The following is a 22038-nucleotide window of genomic DNA, read 5'->3' on the forward strand; positions in this document are numbered from 1 at the left end:
GCCTGTAATGTAATGTAAGATCCTGCAATCGGAGAAAAATAAGGAAACGCGTAAAGAACAGAACCCCCGCCCCACGCCGCTGGAGGGCCCTGCGAGAGGGGCTGCGGACGTAAGAGTGATGCAGTTAGGCCCCCCAGGGCTCCTTCGCGTGCGTCACTCTCAGACGAAGCTCGTCGAGCTGCAACGCGGCTTCCCCCTGTGTTAATTCCCCCTGCCTCACGCGTCACACGCTGCAGAGCACAGACCGCTAACCCGACTCTTCGTACGACTGCACGCCTGACTCTGCTGATCGTACCAAAACAATGAAATCAAAAATGGTCTGTAGCCGTTATAGCTGTTCTTGTGGGTCACTGTACAGTTGTCTGCGATTATGCTCATGGTTCTTCTTCTAGGGTTGCTATTGTTTTTCTGGTCTTATATTGTGCACTTGTAACTTGCTGTTGCTGTGACTGTCTGCTAAATGCCCTGATGTGTATGTGCTGATTGACGTGTCTGCATATCACTGGGATGGGGTTATATTAAATGCAGACGATTTGTGGCTCTTAAGTTGAACACTGCTCTGATCTGTATCTCAGTGGGATGGCATACAGTGGCCTGCAGTGATGGCACTGGTGCCCAGTCCATGTTGTGTAAAGGTCTGTTGGTTGCTGCTCCGTCCCCCTCTCCCAGTAAAACGGAGAACAAGCTTCAGCGGCGGCCGCGGAGCACCTCCATGAAGGACCGGCAGAACAGCAAGGCCCAGAGCGACCGCACCAGCAGCATGGACAGCGAGAGCTCGCCGGACTCCCGGCTCACCGCGCAGGTAGGCCCGCTAACACCGCTAACCACAGACAGACCCGCTAACACTGCTAAACACAGACATACCCGCTAACACCGCTAAACACAGACAGACCCGCTAACACCGCTAAGCACAGACAGACCCGCCAACACCGCTAAACACAGACAGACCCGCTAACACCGCTAAACACAGACAGACCCGCTAACACCGCTAAGCACAGACAGACCCGCCAACACCGCTAAACACAGACAGACCCGCTAACACCGCTAAACACAGACAGACCCGCTAACACCGCTAAGCACAGACAGACCCGCTAACACCGCTAAGCACAGACAGACCCGCTAACACCGCTAAACACAGGTAGGCCCGCTAAAAATGCTAAACACAGGTAGGCCCGCTGCCACACACGTACACACACACACACACATGCACACACACAAACACACACACGCACGCACACACACGCATGCACACACACAAACACACACACCCATACATGCAAACCACATTCACACACACACCCAGACACACCACCACACCCACGCACAGACACACACACACATTCCCACACACACCACAAGCACACACACACACCACACACGCACACACACAGACACACACACACTTCCTCTCACAGCCTGTCTCTCGGTCCCTCCTCTCCTCTCCTCAGGTCCCCAGGAAGTCTGTGTACGACCAGCTGAACCAGATCCTGATCTCAGACGAGCAGCTGCCAGAGAGCATCATCCTCATTAACACCACCGACTGGCAGGGCCAGGTGTGTGTGTGTGTGTGTGTGTGTGTGTGTGTGTGTGTGTGTGTGTGTGTGTGCGCATGTTCGTCTGTCTGTCTGTGTGTGTGTGTATCTGTCTCTGTCTGTGTTTGTTCTTGTGGTGTGCATGCTTCCCTGTGTAGAGAGGGGCGGGGCGGGGTTTGTATTGAGCGTGTGGCTCAAAGCCAGGGGCGTGGCAGGTGCAGACTGGCAGGGCCAGGTGTGCCCAGCAGAGTGCCCATTGCCAAGGGAACCAGACTTAACCCCACCCCTCCCTTAACCTACCTCTGTAAGCTCCATCTTGGCTCCTGTCCCTCCCCCACCTCTTACTAGTTTAATTCAGTGCTTGTCATGCTATTGATTTTATGAATTTCTGACTGTGTCGTAGATCTGGCTCGGCATAGTTTATCGGACATATAGTTATCCCCTCTCTCAGGTCTGGGAGTGGTATGAGCCACAGCTCCGTCACTGTTATTACTGGGGCATTGGGGTTTATTTGTACCAGAGGGAAGATTGCCCCCTGCTGGCCCACCCAACACCACTTCCAGCAGCAACTCAGTATTCTCTGGTGGTCTCCCATCCAAGTACTAACCAAACCCACACCTGCTTAGCTTCAGCCATTTGGCAGGAGCAGAGTGCATGGAGGTACACTGTTGTTCATTAACTTGCGTGAACCCGCTTACGAGGTCATTAGCTCATGTGAACGCTCACATTAGGAGTCGCTCTGGCTAAATGCGGTTGCTTTACCGCATATTCCCTCGGCAGAAGCTCTTGCCCAGAGTGACTTGCGTTCTCTCGCATTACAAGTCACTTAAAACGAGAGCGCTCGCCGAGCGAATGCATGCTAATGTAGCCGCGTTTAGCGCGCGCTCAAACGCTATGGAAATGTTATGCTAATGTTATGGAAATGCTTTGTAGTATTTAGGTCTTTTTTTCGGAGCGGGGTGGGGGGGGGGTGTGGTAATTAGGCCCTCGTTCAGGCACCTCGGTATTCCCAGTGTCATTCCGTGAAATAGGAGGTCACCGGGGGGGCCGTATCCCTAAAATAGAGCCGGCAGAGGGTCGGTGCTTCTGTGCTAACGGCGGCGGTGCTAGCGGCGGCGGTGACGGCGTTTTAGAGACGTTTCGCCGGGGCCTGGCGGAGGCTCCGTGCTCAGGGCCGTTGAGGAATACCGGTTTTCCCTGCTCCGGAACGGCTGTGGGCTCGGAGATTCCCGCACGGTGGCGTTTTCCGAGGTTCTGTGAGACGGACGTTATGTCTGAAACGGCCCTGCTGTGGTCGGCCCCCCGAACCTCACCCCCCCTCCAGGGGTTCCTGGAAGAGTCCCCTCCACCTCCATTCTGACACCCCCCCCCCCCCCCCGTCCCCCCTGCCCAAACCTCATGCCCCCTGCAGGGGTTCCTGGAAAGTCTGCTACACACCCCCCAAACAGATCATGCTCTGTTCGCTCCCCCCTAAAACCCCCCATCTCCTCAATATCTCCCCTTAACACCCCCAGCTCTAACTGCCTCTGCAACCCCACTTACCCCTCCCCATATACCCCCTGTCCCCCACCTGTACCTGTTATTACCCCAGTATTTCCGTGTATTCCATCTGTTAACGTTTTTTCATGACCCCACCCCCTCACATGCATACGTCCGGTGTGCATGCCTCTGTTAAAAATAACTAGCTGCTAGCGCCTGATGCCTAACAACACCCTTTAGCCGCGACTGTATGGGTGACATACCACGGTGCTCTATTATTGCTGGGTTGTTCTGATGTTCAGCTTGTCATAGCCCACATTCACCCGTTTTAAGGAGACAAAAAAAAAAAAACTTTTTTTATTTTTATTTTTATTTTTAATTTTAGCTTTGTGAGCTTTGATGGTGCCACTCTTAGTTACGCTTTCCCCTCTACAAATAACCCCTGCCCCTGCTACCTTCGAAAAGGGGGGTATGTCTTAGTTGTTATGTGTAGTAGCAGGACAGTGGGGAGTATTACTCTCTGTGATGAGTACTGTTGCCCCCTCTCACTCCACCCCCATTCTCCCCCCCGCCCCCTTCCCCCCCACACAGTACCTGGCTGAGCTCCTTCACCAGCACAACCAGCCCATCGTCTCCACCTGCTCGTCTGCCGACGTCCAGGCCGCCTTCAACACCATCGTTACCCGGATACAGAGATTGTGAGTCCCGCCCCGCCCCGCCCCTCCCAAACGGTCACACGCACCCAGCTAAGCTGATAATAACAATGACGAATGCTCTTTTTATAGCGCCTTTCATCTCACAATCTCACAGCGTTAAACTCACCTCGCCTCGGTCCCTAACCATGGACGGTGGCTGCGCAGCCGAAGCAGTCTTTTCATTGACACTCGCGCATTTGTTTCCCCCGCAGCTGCAACTGCAACGCGCAGATGCCCCCCACCATCAAGGTGGCGGTGGCGGGGGACCAGAGCTACCTCAGCACCATCCTGAGGTTCTTCGTGGAGCAGCTGGCCAACAAGACGCCCGACTGGCTGAGCTACATCCGCTTCCTGGTCATCCCCGTCGGTGAGGCCGGGGGGCGAGAGACACCTGTGCACACAGAGAGAGAAAGAGATTTGAGATTTAAAACCACCTTTATTGTCACAATTCCACCACAAAATGAATCACAAGATCATCTGGCAAGGACAAACAAGTATTATGATATATGATGGGTCACCGTGTGTGTGTATCTGTGTGAGAGAGAGAGAGAGAGAGAGAGAGAGAGAATGGAAAGGGAAGGGAAGGAAGAGAGAAGGGTGGAGAATGATAAAAAGAGTGTACCAAAATAGTGAGGTAGAGGGGGAATGAGAGAGAAAAGGTGCTTGTGTCTGTACGCACAAAAATGTGGGTGAAATACCAGTTTGAAATGTTTTGTTGTGGCTTTGCTCACCTGTTCAGGTTCTCATCCCCTGGCGAAGTACGTGGCGTCGTTCGACAGCAAGTTCAACAACCTCTTCATGGACACAGCGTGGAGGGAGGTGTTCAGCCGAACAGAGCCCCCAACTTCAGGTCAGTACCACCCCTCCCGCCTCCAAAAAAACACCTGTCTGTCTGTGTTAGGCCCAGGTGTGCTCCAGATTAGCTCCAGTGTGTGTTAGATCCAGGTACGTGTGTCCCAGATTAGCTCCAGTGTGTGTTAGACCCAGGTACGCGTGTCCCGGAGCGGACAGTCACACTGTGCCCCTCTCTGACCCCGCAGACACCATGGACGTGGCGGGCCGGGTCACGCAGTACCTGGCTGGGGCCGCCGTCTCCCACCAATTCCCCATCTCAGAGGCCATGCTCACCTACAAACAGAAGAGGTAAAGACCTGAGCTCTGTGTGTGTGTGTGTGTGTGTGTGTGTGTGTGTGTGTGTGAGAGGGCTTGTGTGTGAGTGTGTGTGTGTGTGTGTGTGTGTGTGTGTGAGTGTGTGTGTGTGAAGGGCTTGTGTGTGAGTGTGTGTGTGAGAGAGAGGGCTTGTGTGTGAGTGTGTGTGTGTGTGTGTGAGAGAGAGGGCTTGTGTGTGTGTGTGTGTGTGAGAGGGCTTGTGTGTGAGTGTGTGTGTGAGAGAGAGGGCTTGTGTGTGAGTGTGTGTGTGTGTGTGTGTGTGAGAGAGGGCTTGTGTGTGAGTGTGTGTGTGAGAGAGAGGGCTTGTGTGTGAGTGTGTGTGTATGTGTGAAAGGGCTTGTGTGTGAGTGTGTGTGTGTGAGCATATGCATGTGTGTGTGAGGGTGCTGCATTTTGGAACGGTGTGTGAAAGGAACGTTGGAATGAAGCTGCATGTTATGCCACCTCCCTAACCCCCTACCATCAGAGTCCTCTTTCATTCTCTCTTTCTCTTTTCATTCTGTCTCTTTCACTTTTCCTTCCCTCTCTCCCTCTCAACCTCCTTCAGTCAATCCTCTCTCTCTCTCGTTTCCCTCCCTCTATCCCCACTCTCTACCTCCTCCTTTCTCTTTCTGCTTTGCTCCCACGCTCCGTTTCTCTGAACATTTCATTTTTGCTGTCTTCTGTTTCTGACCCTGATCTGTGAGTTTGTGGGATTTGTTTATTGTTTTTATTTAAAGTGTAAAGTGGCCTCAGTCAATGTGTGTTTGTAATTTCCACAGCTACTGTTTTCTCTGTTATGATGTGATCGATTTTTATTTTTATCGTTTTATTAGATCTGACAATAGTGTAACCTCTCAGGTCATCAACTCTCTTTCTCTCTGCTCTCTCATTCTCTCTCTCTCTCTCTCTCTCTCTGTTTTTCTCTCTCTCAGTCCAGTTTATTTCCACATGGTTTATTTGCAAGACATATTTCAATGTATGTGTATATGTGCTTTATGTAAAGACATTAGATTAAACCCAAACAACAATACAATGTTCATTGAATGGATATAACCAAAAATGTATAATAGTAATTAATAGAAAAACAATTATGACAGTTTTAAATAATAATGCATAATTAGGGGTCACAGCTGTCTCTCAGGCTGTGGAAGGTAGTTGCATATTGTGTAGCCAAATTTTAGCAGCACCTTTCTTCTCCCTGGAGGATATTAATCTTTGTTTCGGGCAAGTTAGAGACTTCTGGGAATTGTAGTGCACTTAATGAGGAAATGCAGCTCTGTCTCCATTGCAGTGTGAGCACAGCCTCTTCAGTGTTGACAGCTCTCTATCACTAGTCCACCTTGTGGTTTTTCAATGTATCCTGGTGGTTTGCCACAGTGTATTCTCAATTAAGAGCCAATTTGTAATATGATCTTTTTTGTTTGTAATATAATCTTTATTGTTCTGTTGTAGTTTGGCTGATTGTAGTTGTTTTCATTGGAATGGGGCTGCCCTGAGGTTGGATGGTGATTGCGGGGGTCAGTGAACTGAAAACCTGCGGGCCGGCTCGCTTGCTTGCTCTCTCTTGCTCTCTCCCTCTCACTCTCAGAGAGGGAGGGAGGGAGGGAGAGGAAATAAAGAGAGAGAGAGAGAGAGAGAGAGAGACTAAGAGAAAATAAAGCACGTTAGAAGTTGAGATAGGTCCATTATTAATGAAGCACCTTTTCTGTTCTTTTGATCTCTGTGCCTGTTTTTTTTCCCCGTTAGTGTGCTAGCAGCACTTTGTGTTCACTCTGCTGGTGGAGAGGGCTTTTTTTGGAGACCGTATCGAATGTAACTCCTGCATCTTGGTTCTTTTTCCCCCCTTTTGTTTGCATTCAAGGAAGAGAAGTTTGTATTTTGATTTTTACATCAGGTATATCTGATTGTCCTTCTATCCTTCTCTTTATTTTGTGTTTTTTTTTTTCCCTCCCGCTTCCCTCACGGTTTGCCTCTGTTTTTCTAAACGTCCTCTTCCCGTTCGCTCACCTGTGAACTCAGTCACCCGCGCATCGCTCTTGGCCTCCTGTTTGGATTTCTTGGGGTGTTCTTTTTTTCTTTCTTTCGATATTAACCATTTCCTGTCCGTCTTTGTTCGTTCCCGCCTTTTTGTGTGCGTGTGGTTTTTTATTTGCTGTGCTGAAGTGTGTTAACAGCGATTACAGAGAGCCCTGTCTGTGGTGACATCACACCAGAACAGCAGAACTTCAGGTCTTGGGATATGTGGTGTGTGGCAAGGCGTGGGGGTTAGGGGGGTAGTTTGGGGGGGGGGGGGGGGGGGGGTTATTTGATTAAGTGTTCTGTATTCTATCGCGCGCCACTGCACTCACCTGAAGTGCCATTTTCAGAACCGCATCGGAATAATTTTAGAACTTTTCATCTTTTTAAAAAAGGCTCTGTTTAATGCCGTCGTGTGTTTATGTGGAATTAGAGTCTCTGCGGCAGCCTGTGGGAGAAGAAAGAGCTGTTTGTCTCCCGTGTGCGCATTTTAATCCTGGAAGTGGAAACGAATCTGCAGATTGATCTGTAATCAGCTCGGCATCGCGGAGTGCAATCATTTCAACGAAGGCTGCAAATTTCCCAAAGTGCACCTGTGCCTGAGAGCGGTGTGATAACACACATTTGGCAGCGGTTGTAACGTCGGCAGTGATCGCTGGCTCACACGCGCAGACCATGCACAGACAGGCAGTGGGTACACACAGGAGGCGGCTAACGGCTAGCGTGTGTTCAGATGACGGTAAGCCCGGTGGCAGAATAGGCACACTCTGTTCCCACGCCTGATTGGACGAGGTCTCAGGCCGCAGGTGCCCTGGTAGGTCAGGACCTGGTTTGCAGGTGTTCTGATTGGATGAGAGCGGGCTGCGGGTGTCCTGATTGGACGAGAGCCAAACGGAACAGAAGGAGCTGACCCTGGGTAGTCCTGTGGATTAGCGCTCACCTCAGAGCAACTCTGACACAGAACAGGAGGGAGAGAGGGAGAGGGGAGGGAGATAGAGAGAGAGAAGAGGGGAGAGGAAGAAGGGGATGAAAAGGAGTGAAGAGAGGAAGAAAGGATGTTGTTGGGGGAAATCGAGGATAGACTGTCATTGGAGCATGTGGTGCACCGCCCCCTCCTAATTCAAGCGCTTGATTGGCTGTCGGCCCTCTGGAGGAAGGGTGTGTCTGTGCTTGACGCGTAAACAAAAGTCACAACCAGTCACTTGGCTGTTAGGAGAGGGGAAAGAGGGGGTCTTGGATGGCAGTCGCCCCCAAACACCAGCGTAACCAGGGGAGATCAGAACAGACTCTCTCTGAAATCTGCAACTGCTGTGTACCTCCTTTTCGAAGTAGATCCGTCCAACGCAGGCTGTCTTACTAGCATATCTGTGTCAAATGCAGATTTGTGAAATTGTGTAACCCTTTGAATTTCCGACAGTACTTACTTTACATCTTACCTAAATATTCAGTCAGATTTTCAACCATCTTTTGGTTTACTGCTTCTGTCCACTAGGCTCGGAGTATTTCAAAGAAGTTTTTAGACCGTGGTCTGGTTATAAGGCCTTGCTTATGGTCTGGCGAAGCTGTGTAGTGGCAGGACAGGGTGTGGCGTAGGTCCTGTGGATCAGTGAGACAGTTCTACGGAACTGAAGTTTATAATGAGAGATGGGGTTCAGAGGAGGACAAACTGCGTTCCCACAGACATACGGACAGGTGTGCAGCCAATCGCCAACTCCCATCATGCGGTGATGAAAAGAGAGTGCGTTTGATGTGACGTTGTCAGTTAGCTGGGCACCTGCACGGGTGTCCTTTGCTAAAGAGAAGGGTCATGGGGTCAGGGGTCAAGGGTCAGAGGGCAGCTGGGAACTACAGCCTGGTGACTCTGTAACATCTCACCCCCCTTCCCATACACGGCGCACATTCCACTCGACCCCCCGTGTCCCATCGAGCTGCGATGGACGTGTCCCCAGAGCTGTCCGACGCGGACACGTCTCCATCGAGTTGTCTCTGTGTGACCCTGCACTCTGACCCCACCCCCCTCCCCCCTCCCCCCTTTCCCTTCTGGCGCTCCCTCATGCCATCAGAGAAAGTTCCGGACTCATGTGCCGAGCGCTCCCTCCGCAGGCCGACGCCTGACTAACGCTGTCCTGCTCTGTCCGCAGCCCCGACGAAGACTCCTGCCAGAAGTTTGTGCCCTTCATCGGGGTAAGACCGCTGTGTGTGTGTGTGTGTGTGTGTGTGTGCGTACGTGTAGGTGTATGCACGTGTGTGTGTGCGTGTATGTGTATGAGGGTGTGTGTGCGTGCACGCCAGTCCTGGGTCAAATACGTATTTGTTTTGGATTCGAATACTTTTCTGTGCTCTGTTGATCTTGCCTGGTGCAATTGAGCCTGCCACTATGACCAGAAGGCGGTGTTTGTACTTTTTGAGAGTATTTCATTGGTTCCAATACACCAGACAAGACCAGTAAAGTGTAGAAAAGTATTTGAATCCAAAGCAAATACGTATTTGACCCAGATCTGGTGCACGCATGCACGTGCATATGTCTGTGTGTGTGTAACCTGCGTGTTTGTGTCTTTCAGGTGGTGAAAGTGGGAATCGTAGAGCACAGCCTGTCCACCTCAGGTAGGCCCCACCTCCTTTTTTTCGTTTTTTTGTTTGCCCTTTGATGAAAGCGTTAGAATGCAGTAAGGGCAGGGGCCAGGCTCATTTAGCCCATCTGGACCTTTGGCTGAGGGCTCACATCATAAGTGATCTAAAGGTCTTTTTTGCCAGGGATGACTGGTAATTAATGAATATAGCCTGTTAATCTTTTAATGGCATTTTGGAGTTGTTGCTTATTTTAAATCAAACGCCTGACGGTCAGCAGCTGCTCCCTTTGAGCTCACACAGTACAGAGGACACATTTTATCATTTACTAAACAGTATTTTATGATTTTCTTACTAGTTATTCAGTTAGTGAACAAAAACATGGAGACAGGCTGCTGATGGTGCTTTAATGGTACTCTAATGGTCCTTTGCACATTTTCCGGAATGGTCTTGGTGCTGTCGCTCCCTTATATGGTGAGGTCGATGTCCCTCGTTGTTCAATGGCATGGGCGTTTATCTTCGCCCCATGCTAAAGCATTTATTTCATTTGTTTCCTGTGGAGGGTTGGATGTCTTTCAAGATCACACTGCCTGTTTAAGTGGCCCACACTGGTGCTTCCATTTCTCTACCTGTAGTTATAGTTACCGTTGCCCTTAGAAACGGGCCCTCGGCCACAGAAACCGCGCCGGAGGTGCCAATCTAAACACGGACGCAGGGAGAGACGAACTCCTCCGCCACTCGGCTTCCTCCCTGCTTTCCTTTTCCCCTTCCTGTCGCCAGGGTCGGAGGTTGCAGCCCTGACCAATCAGGAGAAAGTGGGCCGCTTATTGACAGGAAGACTCGTGATGTAGCCCCAGGTGGGGTTAGGCAGGCCGAAACAAAATGGCTCCGTCCCTCTCCCTGATGAGTCTGCTTATATTTTAGCACAGAGAGGTTAATTAGCTCTGAGCAATTAATTAGCACTGAGAGATTAATCAGTTGTCAAGAATGCTCGCTGTAGCCCAGCTGCATAATCCCAAACTTTAATTTACTGTTTAACTGGCACACCATGAAAATATCATCATTATAAGAATTATTAATTTTTATAAATAGTTTTGAGTTGTCAGCTAGTGGAACAAGTAGCCTTCTAAATTAAATTGATGCACCTACTTCTGTGCATTATTTGTGGTCTTCTCATTTGATCTGACAATTAAAGAGCTGATCTTTGCTTTTAAAAGTGAAAAGCCAGAAGCCTTGGCTGGGTTGGAGGAAATGACTTTTAGAAGCATTTGTAAGCACTTACAAGCATTTGTGTGCAATTTCCTGTTGACTCACAGTCATGTCTGTTAACAGTCATTTAATGTAGATACATTCTGACTGCTACAAAATGACAAACAGCCTAATCTATGCTGGCAGTACCAATGTCCCTGTGGCATCAGAATGGAGTCTCAGGTGAATAAACAGCAAAATTTCTTATATGAGAGATGTTTCTATGTAGTTCAGTGGTGTTGGGTGGTGCAGTACCCCTGCAGAGTCACTGGGTGTGCTGTTTTTTTGTTGTTACTCAGTATTTAATATAAAACTGTTGATTACACAGCAAACTCACCTCGCCTGGGATCAAGAGACTGCTAATTTTTATGTGAAAATAAGAACCAGCCAGACCCTGCTGTCCTCCCAAGATCCCAGAACAATACCACTAATCCAGTACATTCCCTAGGGCAGTGGTGAATTGCATTGTGGGATGCATCAGTCAGGCTCTGAAGACTAAAAAAAAGAAAAACCTGTACACCTGTACATGTGGCTCTCCAGGGGCAAAACTGAAGGCCACGGGTCTAGTCCATTCTAAAAGTGAAGGGTGAAGTGCATTGTGGGATGCATCAGTCCGGATCTCCAGTAAGATGCACAGTCAGATTCCTGAAGTGTATAAATGCTGTAAACCCTGTGGACCTTCAAGGGCAAACACTTTGAATACCTTATTCTATTATAAAAGTGAAGGGTGGATTGCATTGTGCGATCAGATCCACAGTAAGGTTTCTGAAGTGTATAAACCCTGTACATCCTGTGGATCTTCAAGGGCAAACACTATGAATACCTTATTCTATTATAAAAGTGAAGGGCAGATTGCATTGTGGGATCCAATCATGTTTACTGTGAGATTTACAGCAGGTCCATTGTAATTATATGCTACAGGGACCTTGGGGACCTTGTTAGAGCATTACTGCCCCCCTGTGGTTAATAAGTACACGGACATACAGAGAACCAAGCTGCTGAAAGATACATCATCTGAATTCTCTCTGACAGTAGCATAACCTCTCAGGACCTGAACACTGTCTCTTCTCTCTCTCTCTCTCTCTCTCTCTGTCTCTCTCTTTGCAGACCTGGGTCAAATGCATATATGAAATATTTTAACTCTTTAAACGCTGGCAACACGCCTGCACATGAAAGAGGATTTTCAACACGAAAATGTTACCATAACCAAACATTTTATCATAAAAAAAGAAGTCATTTTTTTCTGAACATTGGAGGGAGGGGGGGCGGGGGAGTTTTCTTTTCTATTTGTCAGTAACCTGCATTAATCGTACTGCTGTTTAAAATGTAAAAATAATTTGATTAAATGCTTGCCTCACTTCCTTCTCCGTGCTTTTCCGCTGACGTCAGTTTTGATGTCCACATTACCCAGAATTCTCTGCGCTAGGGCGTCTTCGGGCTGCCTGTCTCGGAGCTGTTTTTCTGCTCTGTTTTTATTCCCTGGCCGTCTGGCCTGCTTTCATAGCCGAGCCCGTTTGAGGCACAGCCGGGTCCATCCATCACACCTCACACAAATCAGACACATCCAGATGGTTTTTTATTTTCCACCAAAGCCATCCAAAAACACATTTCTAGATGTTTCTTTTTTTCTTTTTCTTTTTTTTTTTTTTTTTGAAGTAGGGAGTTCCGATGGAATTGTCAGGCTGCTGGTGATTTATCTAAGCACCCCCCCCTCCCCCGTCACCCCCCCTAAAAAAAAACCTTTCCACACCCCCAGTCCTCGCTCTGAGCATTATTTCATCTTTGGCCTTTATATCACAGAGACATTTAACAGACACCCTCCTCTAGAGCTTTTTTTTGGTAAATCAATACTGGATATTCTGCTGCAGTAATTTCAGTTTCTCAAGAGTACAATTTCAGTGCCCCCGCAAGGGGTTTGAACCTGCAGCCCAGTACCTGCAGTACAGTCCAGCTCCCTGACCACTATTCCACACTGCTGCCCATGTTTGACTCTTCTTTCCCTCTCCCAGTGGACTCAGACGACGCCATGGTGGGAGGGATCAGCATGCTGTCGTCTCCGCCCCCACAGACAGGGGGCGTGGCCTATGGAAAGGACATGACATGCACCCCTCCCCCCTCCCCCTCAGTTTCCACGGCACTCTCCGGAGCTGGGTAAGAACACAAGCAAATGCACACACGCGCACACACATACATACATGCACATCCACACACACACACATATACTACACACACATCAACATGCATTTATGTAATGTGGTAGTGTCTCACACATTTGTGTAGCATGTGCCCATTTGTAACTGTTTGCAGATAGGCTCTTGACCAGTTTCTCTCTGTTTGTCTCTCTGTGTCTCTGTATGTGTGTGTGTGTGTGTGTGTGTGCTTATGTATGAATGTGCGTATATGTGCTTGTGTGTGTGTGTGTGTGTGTGTGTGCATGTGCACGTGTGTGTGTGTGCCTCAGTTCTCCGGGCTCAGGTGGAGAGGTGATGGGGCTGCAGGTGGATTACTGGGCGTGGCAGGGTCCCGATAAGAAGAGGGAGGGGGAGAGGCGGGACGTGGGCATCAAGAACACCCTGAAGAGCAACTTCCGCTCCCTGCAGGTCAGCCGAATCCCCAGCGGGGGCGAGCTCACGCCCTCCCCCAGCATGTCCATGACCGTGGTCACCAAGGAGAAGAACAAGAAAGGTAAACCCCTTCCTGCAGGCGGAAGTTAGCCACGCCCCCTCGCTGTGTGTCTGTCTGGATGAGTCATCAGTGATGCGTGAGAAGTGATGGCTCCTCCCCTTTCTGTGTCACAGTGATATTTCTCAGTAAGAAGCCCAAGGAGAAAGATCTGGACTCCAAGAGTCAGGTGATCGAGGGCATCAGCCGGCTGATCTGCACTGCTAAACACCAGCACACCATGCTGAGAGGTAAGGTACCGCACCCACAAACACACGCGCACGCATACGCACACACACACACAAAAAACACACACGCACACACAAATGCATTCACACTGTGCTGAAACCCTGAAACCCCACACCAGCACATACGCACACTGAGGCTCGGTTATGTTGTCAAAACTCTCGCTCTCGAACTATGCACTCATGTATGGTATAATTCATAGCTATGTTATTTCTCCCTCCGCCTCTCTCCCCCATAATCCTCTTTCTTGCTCTCTCCCTCTCCTCTCTCTCTTTCGCTCACTCCCCACCTCTCTCCGTCTCCCCCCCTCTCTCTCTCTCTCTCTCCGCAGTCTCCATTGACGGTGTGGAGTGGAACGACGTTAAGTTTTTCCAGCTGGCCGCTCAGTGGCCCACTCACGTTAAGCACTTTCCCGTGGGGGTCTTCGGCTACACCAAGCCCGTGTGACCGCGCCCGGCAACCGTCGCCCGGCAACCGCCGGACCGGCTGGTCTCCCCAGCGCCCCGTCTTTTCGGAATGAGGAAGTCCAATCGGAGCAGTGTTCCCGATCGAATCCCTAATCGTTTTCCTGTGGAAACTATAGAAGCTCTAACCCAGCGTGGTTAGTGCAGGATTCTTCTTTTGGTTGTCGATGTCCTTGTTTTTTGGGGAATTATTATTTAAAACATTTTTTGTTACACCAGCAAAAGGAACGCCGGGGTCTTTTTGTGAGGATGTACACTGCCACAGAAATCCAATATTGGGCTTGGGAAAAAAAAAAGCAACACTAAATTTGGTGGTCGGCAGCTGTGTTTGCACTTTGTTTTTCGGTTATGTTTTTTATCGTTTCTGTGAAATCTTGTGGGTCGTTGTTCTGTATTGTGTGTGAGGGTTGGGGGAGGGGGGGGACGTTGTGCAGATTTTTGGATTTTGTTTGGGGGGGGGGCGCGGAATGAGTGGAACGTTGCTGTGAATCTAGCAGAGGTCTCTGTCACCCCCAAGAGAGACCCTCTTTTTCTTTTGTTGGGTTTTTATAACAAGAAGTGACTTGCTAGCGTTTTGATATGATACTTATTAGTGAGTAAACTTGCCTTTTTTATTTTGAAGCACACTGTGTATCGGAAGCAAAAAAAAAAAAAACAAGCAACTATATATCTGAAAGCAGGAAAGAGGAATTAAAATTTAGAATCGGGGACGGACGGACGGACAGACGGACGGACGAACTCGCACTGACACAGGGATAAGGCATCAGCCCTTAACGCCATCTTCAGAGCTGAGGACGGGCTGTGAAATTTGGGTCTTTGAGAGGTGAGCTTCTGAGCCCCTCTCTCTCTCTCTCTGTCCTACTTCTTTCTCCCAAAACAAAAGGCACAATCCACCGCTCGCAGACTGACTCACACATTTATTAATCTCTCTCTCTTTCTCTCTTAGGCTCTTACACACATATACCTTTTCAGTTCTTCGCTTTCTTGCAGCTAAATACCAAATTTCGTTTTTAGTTGTTCTAACCACGTTGTGCACTCGGACTAGTGTCCACTTGTACACCCAAAACGGGTAGCAGAGAAGGGTGTAGTGCACACTCGTTCACCCGAAGCGGGTAGCAGAGGGGGTTGTGTGCGCTCGTTGGGCAGAAGCTGATAGCAAAGGGGAGTAGTGTGCACTAATTAGCTAGTAGGTTAGCAGCCAGCTGTCTCTGCAGCTATTCTAGCTTTGTGTTTGTCACTGATTGGCTGAAGAGTTTCCAGTGCCTGTTTCACCAGGTCTGGTACACACTGCAAAAAAACTAAAAAATAAGTCAATCAAGTATTTTATCCTTACATTTATACTTAAAATCTTATTTCTATTACTTATTTGTTAAGTAAGACATAACTATTTTCAGTTTCAGGTGAGAGGTTTGAGTCATTTCAAGATGAGTCATTGCCAAGGGGTAAGAATTTCACTTAAGTAAGCAGTACCTTCAAGCAAGCTAATATTTTCTACTTGAGAGAAAAAAAAATTAAGTCTCATTACACAACTAAAACGCTTGTTAAGACAGACTTTTTTTTACAGTGCAGCCTTGCTACAGAGCCAACAGAACATGGCAGAGCCCTGGCATTTGAGCCGTTGGAGTCTCAGTGTCAGACGCTGCATTTGAGCGCAGGCCACTCAGTGACCCCGCGTTGACCCGGAAGGGGTTCGGTCGTGGGGTTAAGGTTACAGTGCCTGAGGCCGGCTGCCAGTGGTTTTGAGGTGACAAACTGGCGAAACTGAACTGAAACTGAACAAGTAGTTCAGCTCTTTCATCAGCATGGTCCTCAGAGCTAAAGACCAGACCCGGGAGGTTAACATAAATCTTCAAAATATTTTAACTTGTGGAAGGACTGTAGAGGCCATGCAATTATTTCTTTTTTTTGTTTAGCCCCATTTTCTCAAAAGAAGTAAGTCATGATATAAAGATAACTGCACCAGAAAGAGAAATATTGCGTGGACTTTTATGACCTTCTGTATTAACTCTTTAGATGCCAGTAAAAATTTGAAAGCACACCTTGCCAATACCCTGAAAATGTTCCGGCGAACATTGTACTAGCCAAAATGATCTAATGAAAGAAAGGGTCTAATGATGCAGGATCTAATCTTCAGGAGTTTTACTGGCATCTGCGGGGTTAAAACATGGGTTCAAATAATTTACTTGACCCAGGTCTGCGGTCAGCTGACATCCAAGTGGATCCAAGTCCGCCCCCATGACCCAGCACCCCATTTTTACTGGAGTTTATTTTGAGTGTTTTTCTCCGGTGTGGTTTCTCAGATCTGTACAATTTATAGGGTAATTTTAAGGATAATTTTCACTGGGTTTTTTGTAAACAGACCCTTTAAGAAAAAAAAAAAGAAGTAATCTGTAATTACTTAATATGTAATAAATCTATAATAGATTACGTTATATTGTACGTTGACGTTATATGGGGAATGACTGACGTGTTTGTTTTGCTGTGTGAGGGGAGTGTAGTCAGTGTCACTCATTCGTGCTTTACAGTTATACGCTTTCACTTCATTAAGGGCACCTAGGCTGTTCAACAATACAAAATACCCTATTTAAAAAGCACCCTGCTAACTGGAGTAGGAGATATATATTTAGAGATTTTCCTTTTTCCATTTTTTGGGAAAAAAAGGATTATCTCACAGTATTTTGTTGTAGCATTTACAACCTGCGTGTAGTCATAAAAAATAAAAAATTAAAGCTGCTCGTGCTTACAAAGTTGAGCATGAAATACGTGGTCCAAATTGACCAATCAGCCGCTTTCCCTGGGTTTTGCGATCTTCACAAAGTACCCTAGGTGCCGTTTAACTGGAGGACTCAGTTTTGCCATTGTTTTGTTTTTTTATTTCCTGGTAGACGATGTCTTTCTGAGCACAGAGGCAGCCTCTTGCTGGAGACAGTACAGATGATCTACAAGAAACTCTGGTGACTGCAATGATTTATTTAGTGTGGGGGTTTTATTAAACAGAAAAATAAGAGGTAAAATGGACGAAATTCGGCAGAAAATGGCCGCGTCTTACAAAGCGGCTCTGATTTCTATGGTTTCTATAATTTTGATGCATCAGCCAAGTGACGATGTGTGTGTGTGTGTGTGTGTGTGTGAGTGTTTGCAGTGCCCTCAGAATGATGTTACTGGTGAGAACTTTTGGTGTAAAAACTTTTACTGAACCACTGACCTGTGATAAGGACTTCTTTGAATTTCGCTCTTGGTAGAGATGCTGAAATTTATGTAAATTTATGTCCCTTTTGGGGTGCATTCAAAAAATCTGGGCACATTCATCAGTGAAATACTTTTCATTCTTTCACCCCTAAGTCATGAACTCTAAGAAGCACAATAAACTCCATTCCCTTTCCTGTCAACAGATAGACACTAATCACAACAACAACAAAAAAAAAAAAAGGTTTGTTATGTTGGCCTGTCTAAAACATAAAGAAAAAAGAATCCAAAAACAAAATCTCCTCCTAACTGTCATTAAATGACCTGAATTCACCTAACGTCAGGTTATTTTTTCATTATTAATTTTTTTCTCTGTTTTTGCTTTGTTTATTTTGGGCCAAAGGCTGTGTCATGTTTTAATATAAGTATTAAAAGTGCGGTTTAATTTTTTAACTGTAGGTGCTATTTTACATTGGATGTTGTTTTTTTAACCATGAGGTGACTGTCACTTTACCACTTTAAGGTCGGAAAGCCTGATGATTCTAAGTAGTGTGCACTTTCTCAGTACTATCGCGCATTTTTGAGCGTACTGAACTTAAAAGAAACCCCCCCTCCATGAATAACATTTCTTGACGTTTTGAAAGGGGATAGTATTCTCTGACTGTTGTTGCAAACAGACCCTTCCTCTTTTCAGAGTGACAGACAGCGCATGAAATCTACCAGCTGCATCACTGATATGCAGAGGTAAAGTCATGTGATCTACAGGTATGAAGTGCTTAACGCGGTTGAGTACTTAACACCTTAGCCATTTCTGAGAGGGTTACTCAAGGTCTCTTGTTTGGTGTGAATACGCAGAAGAACTGTGGCAACTGTGGTGTATTTTATTATTTTTTATTTTTTGTTTTTTTGATGATTTTAACTTTCTGTTGAATTGTCGTGCATCTTCATATAGGAATGTTACTATGACGACTGCAGCCTATGTGTTAACCTTGCTCTTTTTTGTACATCATATCTGAGTTCCGGGAGCTTCAAGACCGGGTCTGTGTGCAGTTTCAGACAGCTTCAGTCCGACTGTGTGCTTCAGGACTGGTTCTGTGTCCCGTTTCAGATAGTTTCAATCTTACTGTCAGCTTCAAGACTGGCTCTGTGTCCAGTTGAAATTAACAGCTTCGGTCACTCATCCACAGTTCAGATCCTGCTGTGTAAAGCGCTACACTTTTATGGATAGCAGGAGGAGACACTTCGGCAAAAAAAGAGCAACATTTCAATGAAGTGGGATTACGTAGTAATTATATTTCACATTTTTTGGGCTTGTGTGCTTTTTAATAACCTAGATGGCAGGCATCTTTGCACAAACCTTGTTTTAAAACGAATGACAGTATTTTTAAATATACCACTATAGAAAAAAACATGGTTTAATCCCTGCATGTTTTATGATGGATGTAAATATGTATTGTAATTTTATATTGTTTTTTTTTTTGTTTTGTTTCTTTCCATGCTGTGTTTATTAAAATATTTTTAACCTTCTTTACAAGTTGTTTATTGATTCTTCTCTAACCATTCTCTCTCTCTCTCCATCTTTCTCTAAACTTATAACAACTACAACAAGATCAACTACAAGGATGGCTGCAAGCAGCAATTAAGGGGTCCAAGCACTCACAGCCTCAAATGCTCAACTGCCAGTGCTGTTGTGTGTACAGTAAGCCCTTAATTTATTGTGTTGGTTTTAGATGACCACTTTTGGTATCCTTCAACTTTTTCATTGTAAATTTAATAATTGCTGTTACACAAACATGACTTCCTATCCATCTAAAACAAAAATAAGTATTTTTGAATTTAGCATTTTTTCACTTTTTGGACATAAGACTATAGTCTTTTATATTTTGCAGTTTTTTCCACTGAAGCCAATTTTCATTGTAAATTTCATAATTTAGATTTATTTTTGTTTATTTCTCTATTGCTGTTTCACAAACATGACTTCCTATCCAGCTAAAACAAAAATAATCCTTTTTTAATTTAATTTTTCTCTTTTTGGACATAAGACTATAGTCTTTTATATTTGTGTTTTTTCCATTGAAGCCATTTTCATGTAAATTTCTCATAGACATTTATTATTCTGTATTTCTCTATGGCTGTTAGACAAACATGACTTATCCATCTAAACAAAAATTTTTTTTATGTTTGCATTTTTTCACTTTTTGACATAAGACTATAGTCTTTTTATTTGTGGTTTTTTCCACTGAAGCCCATTTTCATTGTAATTTTCTTCATAGACGTATTATTCTGTCTTTCTCTATGGCTGTTAGACAAACATGACTTCATATCCATCTAAAACAGAAAGTAATAATTTTTTAAATGTAGCATTTTTTTCACTTTTTGGACATAAGACTATAGTCTTTTATATTTTGCAGTTTTTTCCACTGAAGCCAATTTTCATTGTAAATTTCATAATTTAGATTTATTTTTGTTTATTTCTCTATTGCTGTTTCACAAACATGACTTCCTATCCATCTAAAACAAAAATAATCATTTTTTTAATTTAGCATTTTTTCTCTTTTTGGACATAAGACTATAGTCTTTTATAATTTGTTGTTTTTTCCATTGAAGCCCATTTTCATTGTAAATTTCTTCATAGACATTTATTATTCTGTATTTCTCTATGGCTGTTAGACAAACATGACTTTCTATCCATCTAAAACAAAAAGTAATTATTTTTTGAATTTAGCATTTTTTCACTTTTTGGACATAAGACTATAGTCTTTTATATTTTGCAGTTTTTTCCACTGAAGCCAATTTTCATTGTAATTTTCTTCATAGACATGTATTATTCTGTCTTTCTCTATGGCTGTTAGACAAACATGACTTTCTATCCATCTAAAACAAAAAGTAATTATTTTTTGAATTTAGCATTTTTTCACTTTTTGGACATAAGACTATAGTCTTTTATAATTTGTTGTTTTTTCCATTGAAGCCCATTTTCATTGTAAATTTCTTCATAGACATTTATTATTCTGTATTTCTCTATGGCTGTTAGACAAACATGACTTCATATCCATCTAAAACAGAAAGTAATAATTTTTTTAATTTAGCATTTTTTCACTTTTTGGACATAAGACTATAGTCTTTTATATTTTGTTTTTTTTTCCACTGAAGCCCATTTTCATTGTAAATTTCTTCATAGACATGTATTATTCTGTCTTTCTCTATGGCTGTTAGACAAACGTGACTTCATATCCATCTAAAACAAAAAGTAATATTTTTTTTAATGTAGCATTTTTTTTCACTTTTTGGACATAAGACTATAGTCTTTTATATTTTGCAGTTTTTTCCACTGAAGCCAATTTTCATTGTAAATTTCATAATTTAGATTTATTTTTGTTTATTTCTCTATTGCTGTTTCACAAACATGACTTCCTATCCATCTAAAACAAAAATAATCCTTTTTTTAATTTAGCATTTTTTCTCTTTTTGGACATAAGACTATAGTCTTTTATAATTTGTTGTTTTTTCCATTGAAGCCCATTTTCATTGTAAATTTCTTCATAGATATTTATTATTCTGTATTTCTCTATGGCTGTTAGACAAACATGACTTTCTATCCATCTAAAACAAAAAGTAATTATTTTTTGAATTTAGCATTTTTTCACTTTTTTGACATAAGACTATAGTCTTTTATATTGTGTTGTTTTTTCCACTGATGCCCATTTTCATTGTAATTTTCTTCTAGATATTATTATTTGTTTTTCTCTATGCTGTTACAAACATGACTTCCTATCCATCTAAAACAAAAAGTAATCTTTTTTTAATGTGCAATTTTTTTTCACTTTTTGGACATAAGACTATAGTCTTTTATATTTTGTAGTTTTTTCCATTGAAGCCCATTTTCATTGTAAATTTCTCATAATTCGATTTATTTTTGTATTTCTCTATTGCTGTTTCACAAACATTACTTCTATCCATCTAAAACAAAAATAATTTTTTTTAATTTAGCATTTTTTCCTTTTTGGACATAAGACTATAGTCTTTTATATTTGTTGTTTTTTCCATGAAGCCCATTTTCATTGTAAATTTCTTATAGATTTTATTTTGTTATTTCTCTATGGCTGTTAGACAAACATGACTTTCTATCCATCTAAAACAAAAAGTAATTATTTTTTGAATTTAGCATTTTTTCACTTTTTGGACATAAGACTATAGTCTTTTATAATTTGTTGTTTTTTCCATTGAAGCCCATTTTCATTGTAAATTTCTTCATAGACATTTATTATTCTGTATTTCTCTATGGCTGTTAGACAAACATGACTTCATATCCATCTAAAACAGAAAGTAATAATTTTTTTAATGTAGCATTTTTTTTCACTTTTTGGACATAAGACTACAGTCTTTTATATTTTGCTGTTTTTTCCAGTGAAGTCCATTTTTCTTTACAAATTTCTCTCCAAAGATGATTTCTTATCCATTTGCATCGAAAAAAATACATTTTGCAGTTTTCACTTGGACATAAGACTATTATGGTTGGAATTAGGGTTTCTGTTTGTGCTAGGGTTGGGTTAAGGTTAGGAACTAGGTAAGGATAAGATTGATTACATTGGTTTTGTTTAGGAGCTAGGGAAAGGCTTATTACAGGTGTCAGTCATCATTAATGGATGGCAAAACCTATAGCCTCATATATTTTAACTTTTTTTCAGTTAAATAGTCCATCCATCCATCATCTATCATCTATACCTGCTTTTCCTGAGTAGGGTCGCAGGGGGTGCTGGAGCCTATCCAAGTGTGCAATGGGTGAGAGGC

General features: G+C 44.4%; 1 protein-coding gene across 1 annotated transcript in view; it reads left to right on the forward strand.

Moving 5' to 3' along the window:
* Positions 1-17044, forward strand: part of si:ch211-126j24.1 (phosphofurin acidic cluster sorting protein 2) — a 95406-nt gene extending 78362 nt beyond the window's left edge. The window contains exons 13-25 of the mRNA XM_064317519.1: positions 670-802; positions 1449-1553; positions 3603-3709; positions 3919-4073; positions 4446-4556; positions 4747-4849; positions 6720-6752; positions 9016-9058; positions 9436-9478; positions 12700-12841; positions 13152-13375; positions 13489-13602; positions 13929-17044. Of these exons, the coding sequence (XP_064173589.1) occupies positions 670-802; positions 1449-1553; positions 3603-3709; positions 3919-4073; positions 4446-4556; positions 4747-4849; positions 6720-6752; positions 9016-9058; positions 9436-9478; positions 12700-12841; positions 13152-13375; positions 13489-13602; positions 13929-14044 (1429 nt within the window). The 3' untranslated portion in view covers positions 14045-17044. The remainder of the gene's footprint in view (positions 1-669; positions 803-1448; positions 1554-3602; positions 3710-3918; positions 4074-4445; positions 4557-4746; positions 4850-6719; positions 6753-9015; positions 9059-9435; positions 9479-12699; positions 12842-13151; positions 13376-13488; positions 13603-13928) is intronic.
* Positions 17045-22038: the final 4994 nt, after the last annotated feature.

The sequence above is a fragment of the Anguilla rostrata genome, chromosome 2, assembly GCF_018555375.3.
Source record: "Anguilla rostrata isolate EN2019 chromosome 2, ASM1855537v3, whole genome shotgun sequence".
Classification (NCBI taxonomy): Eukaryota; Metazoa; Chordata; class Actinopteri; order Anguilliformes; family Anguillidae; genus Anguilla; species Anguilla rostrata.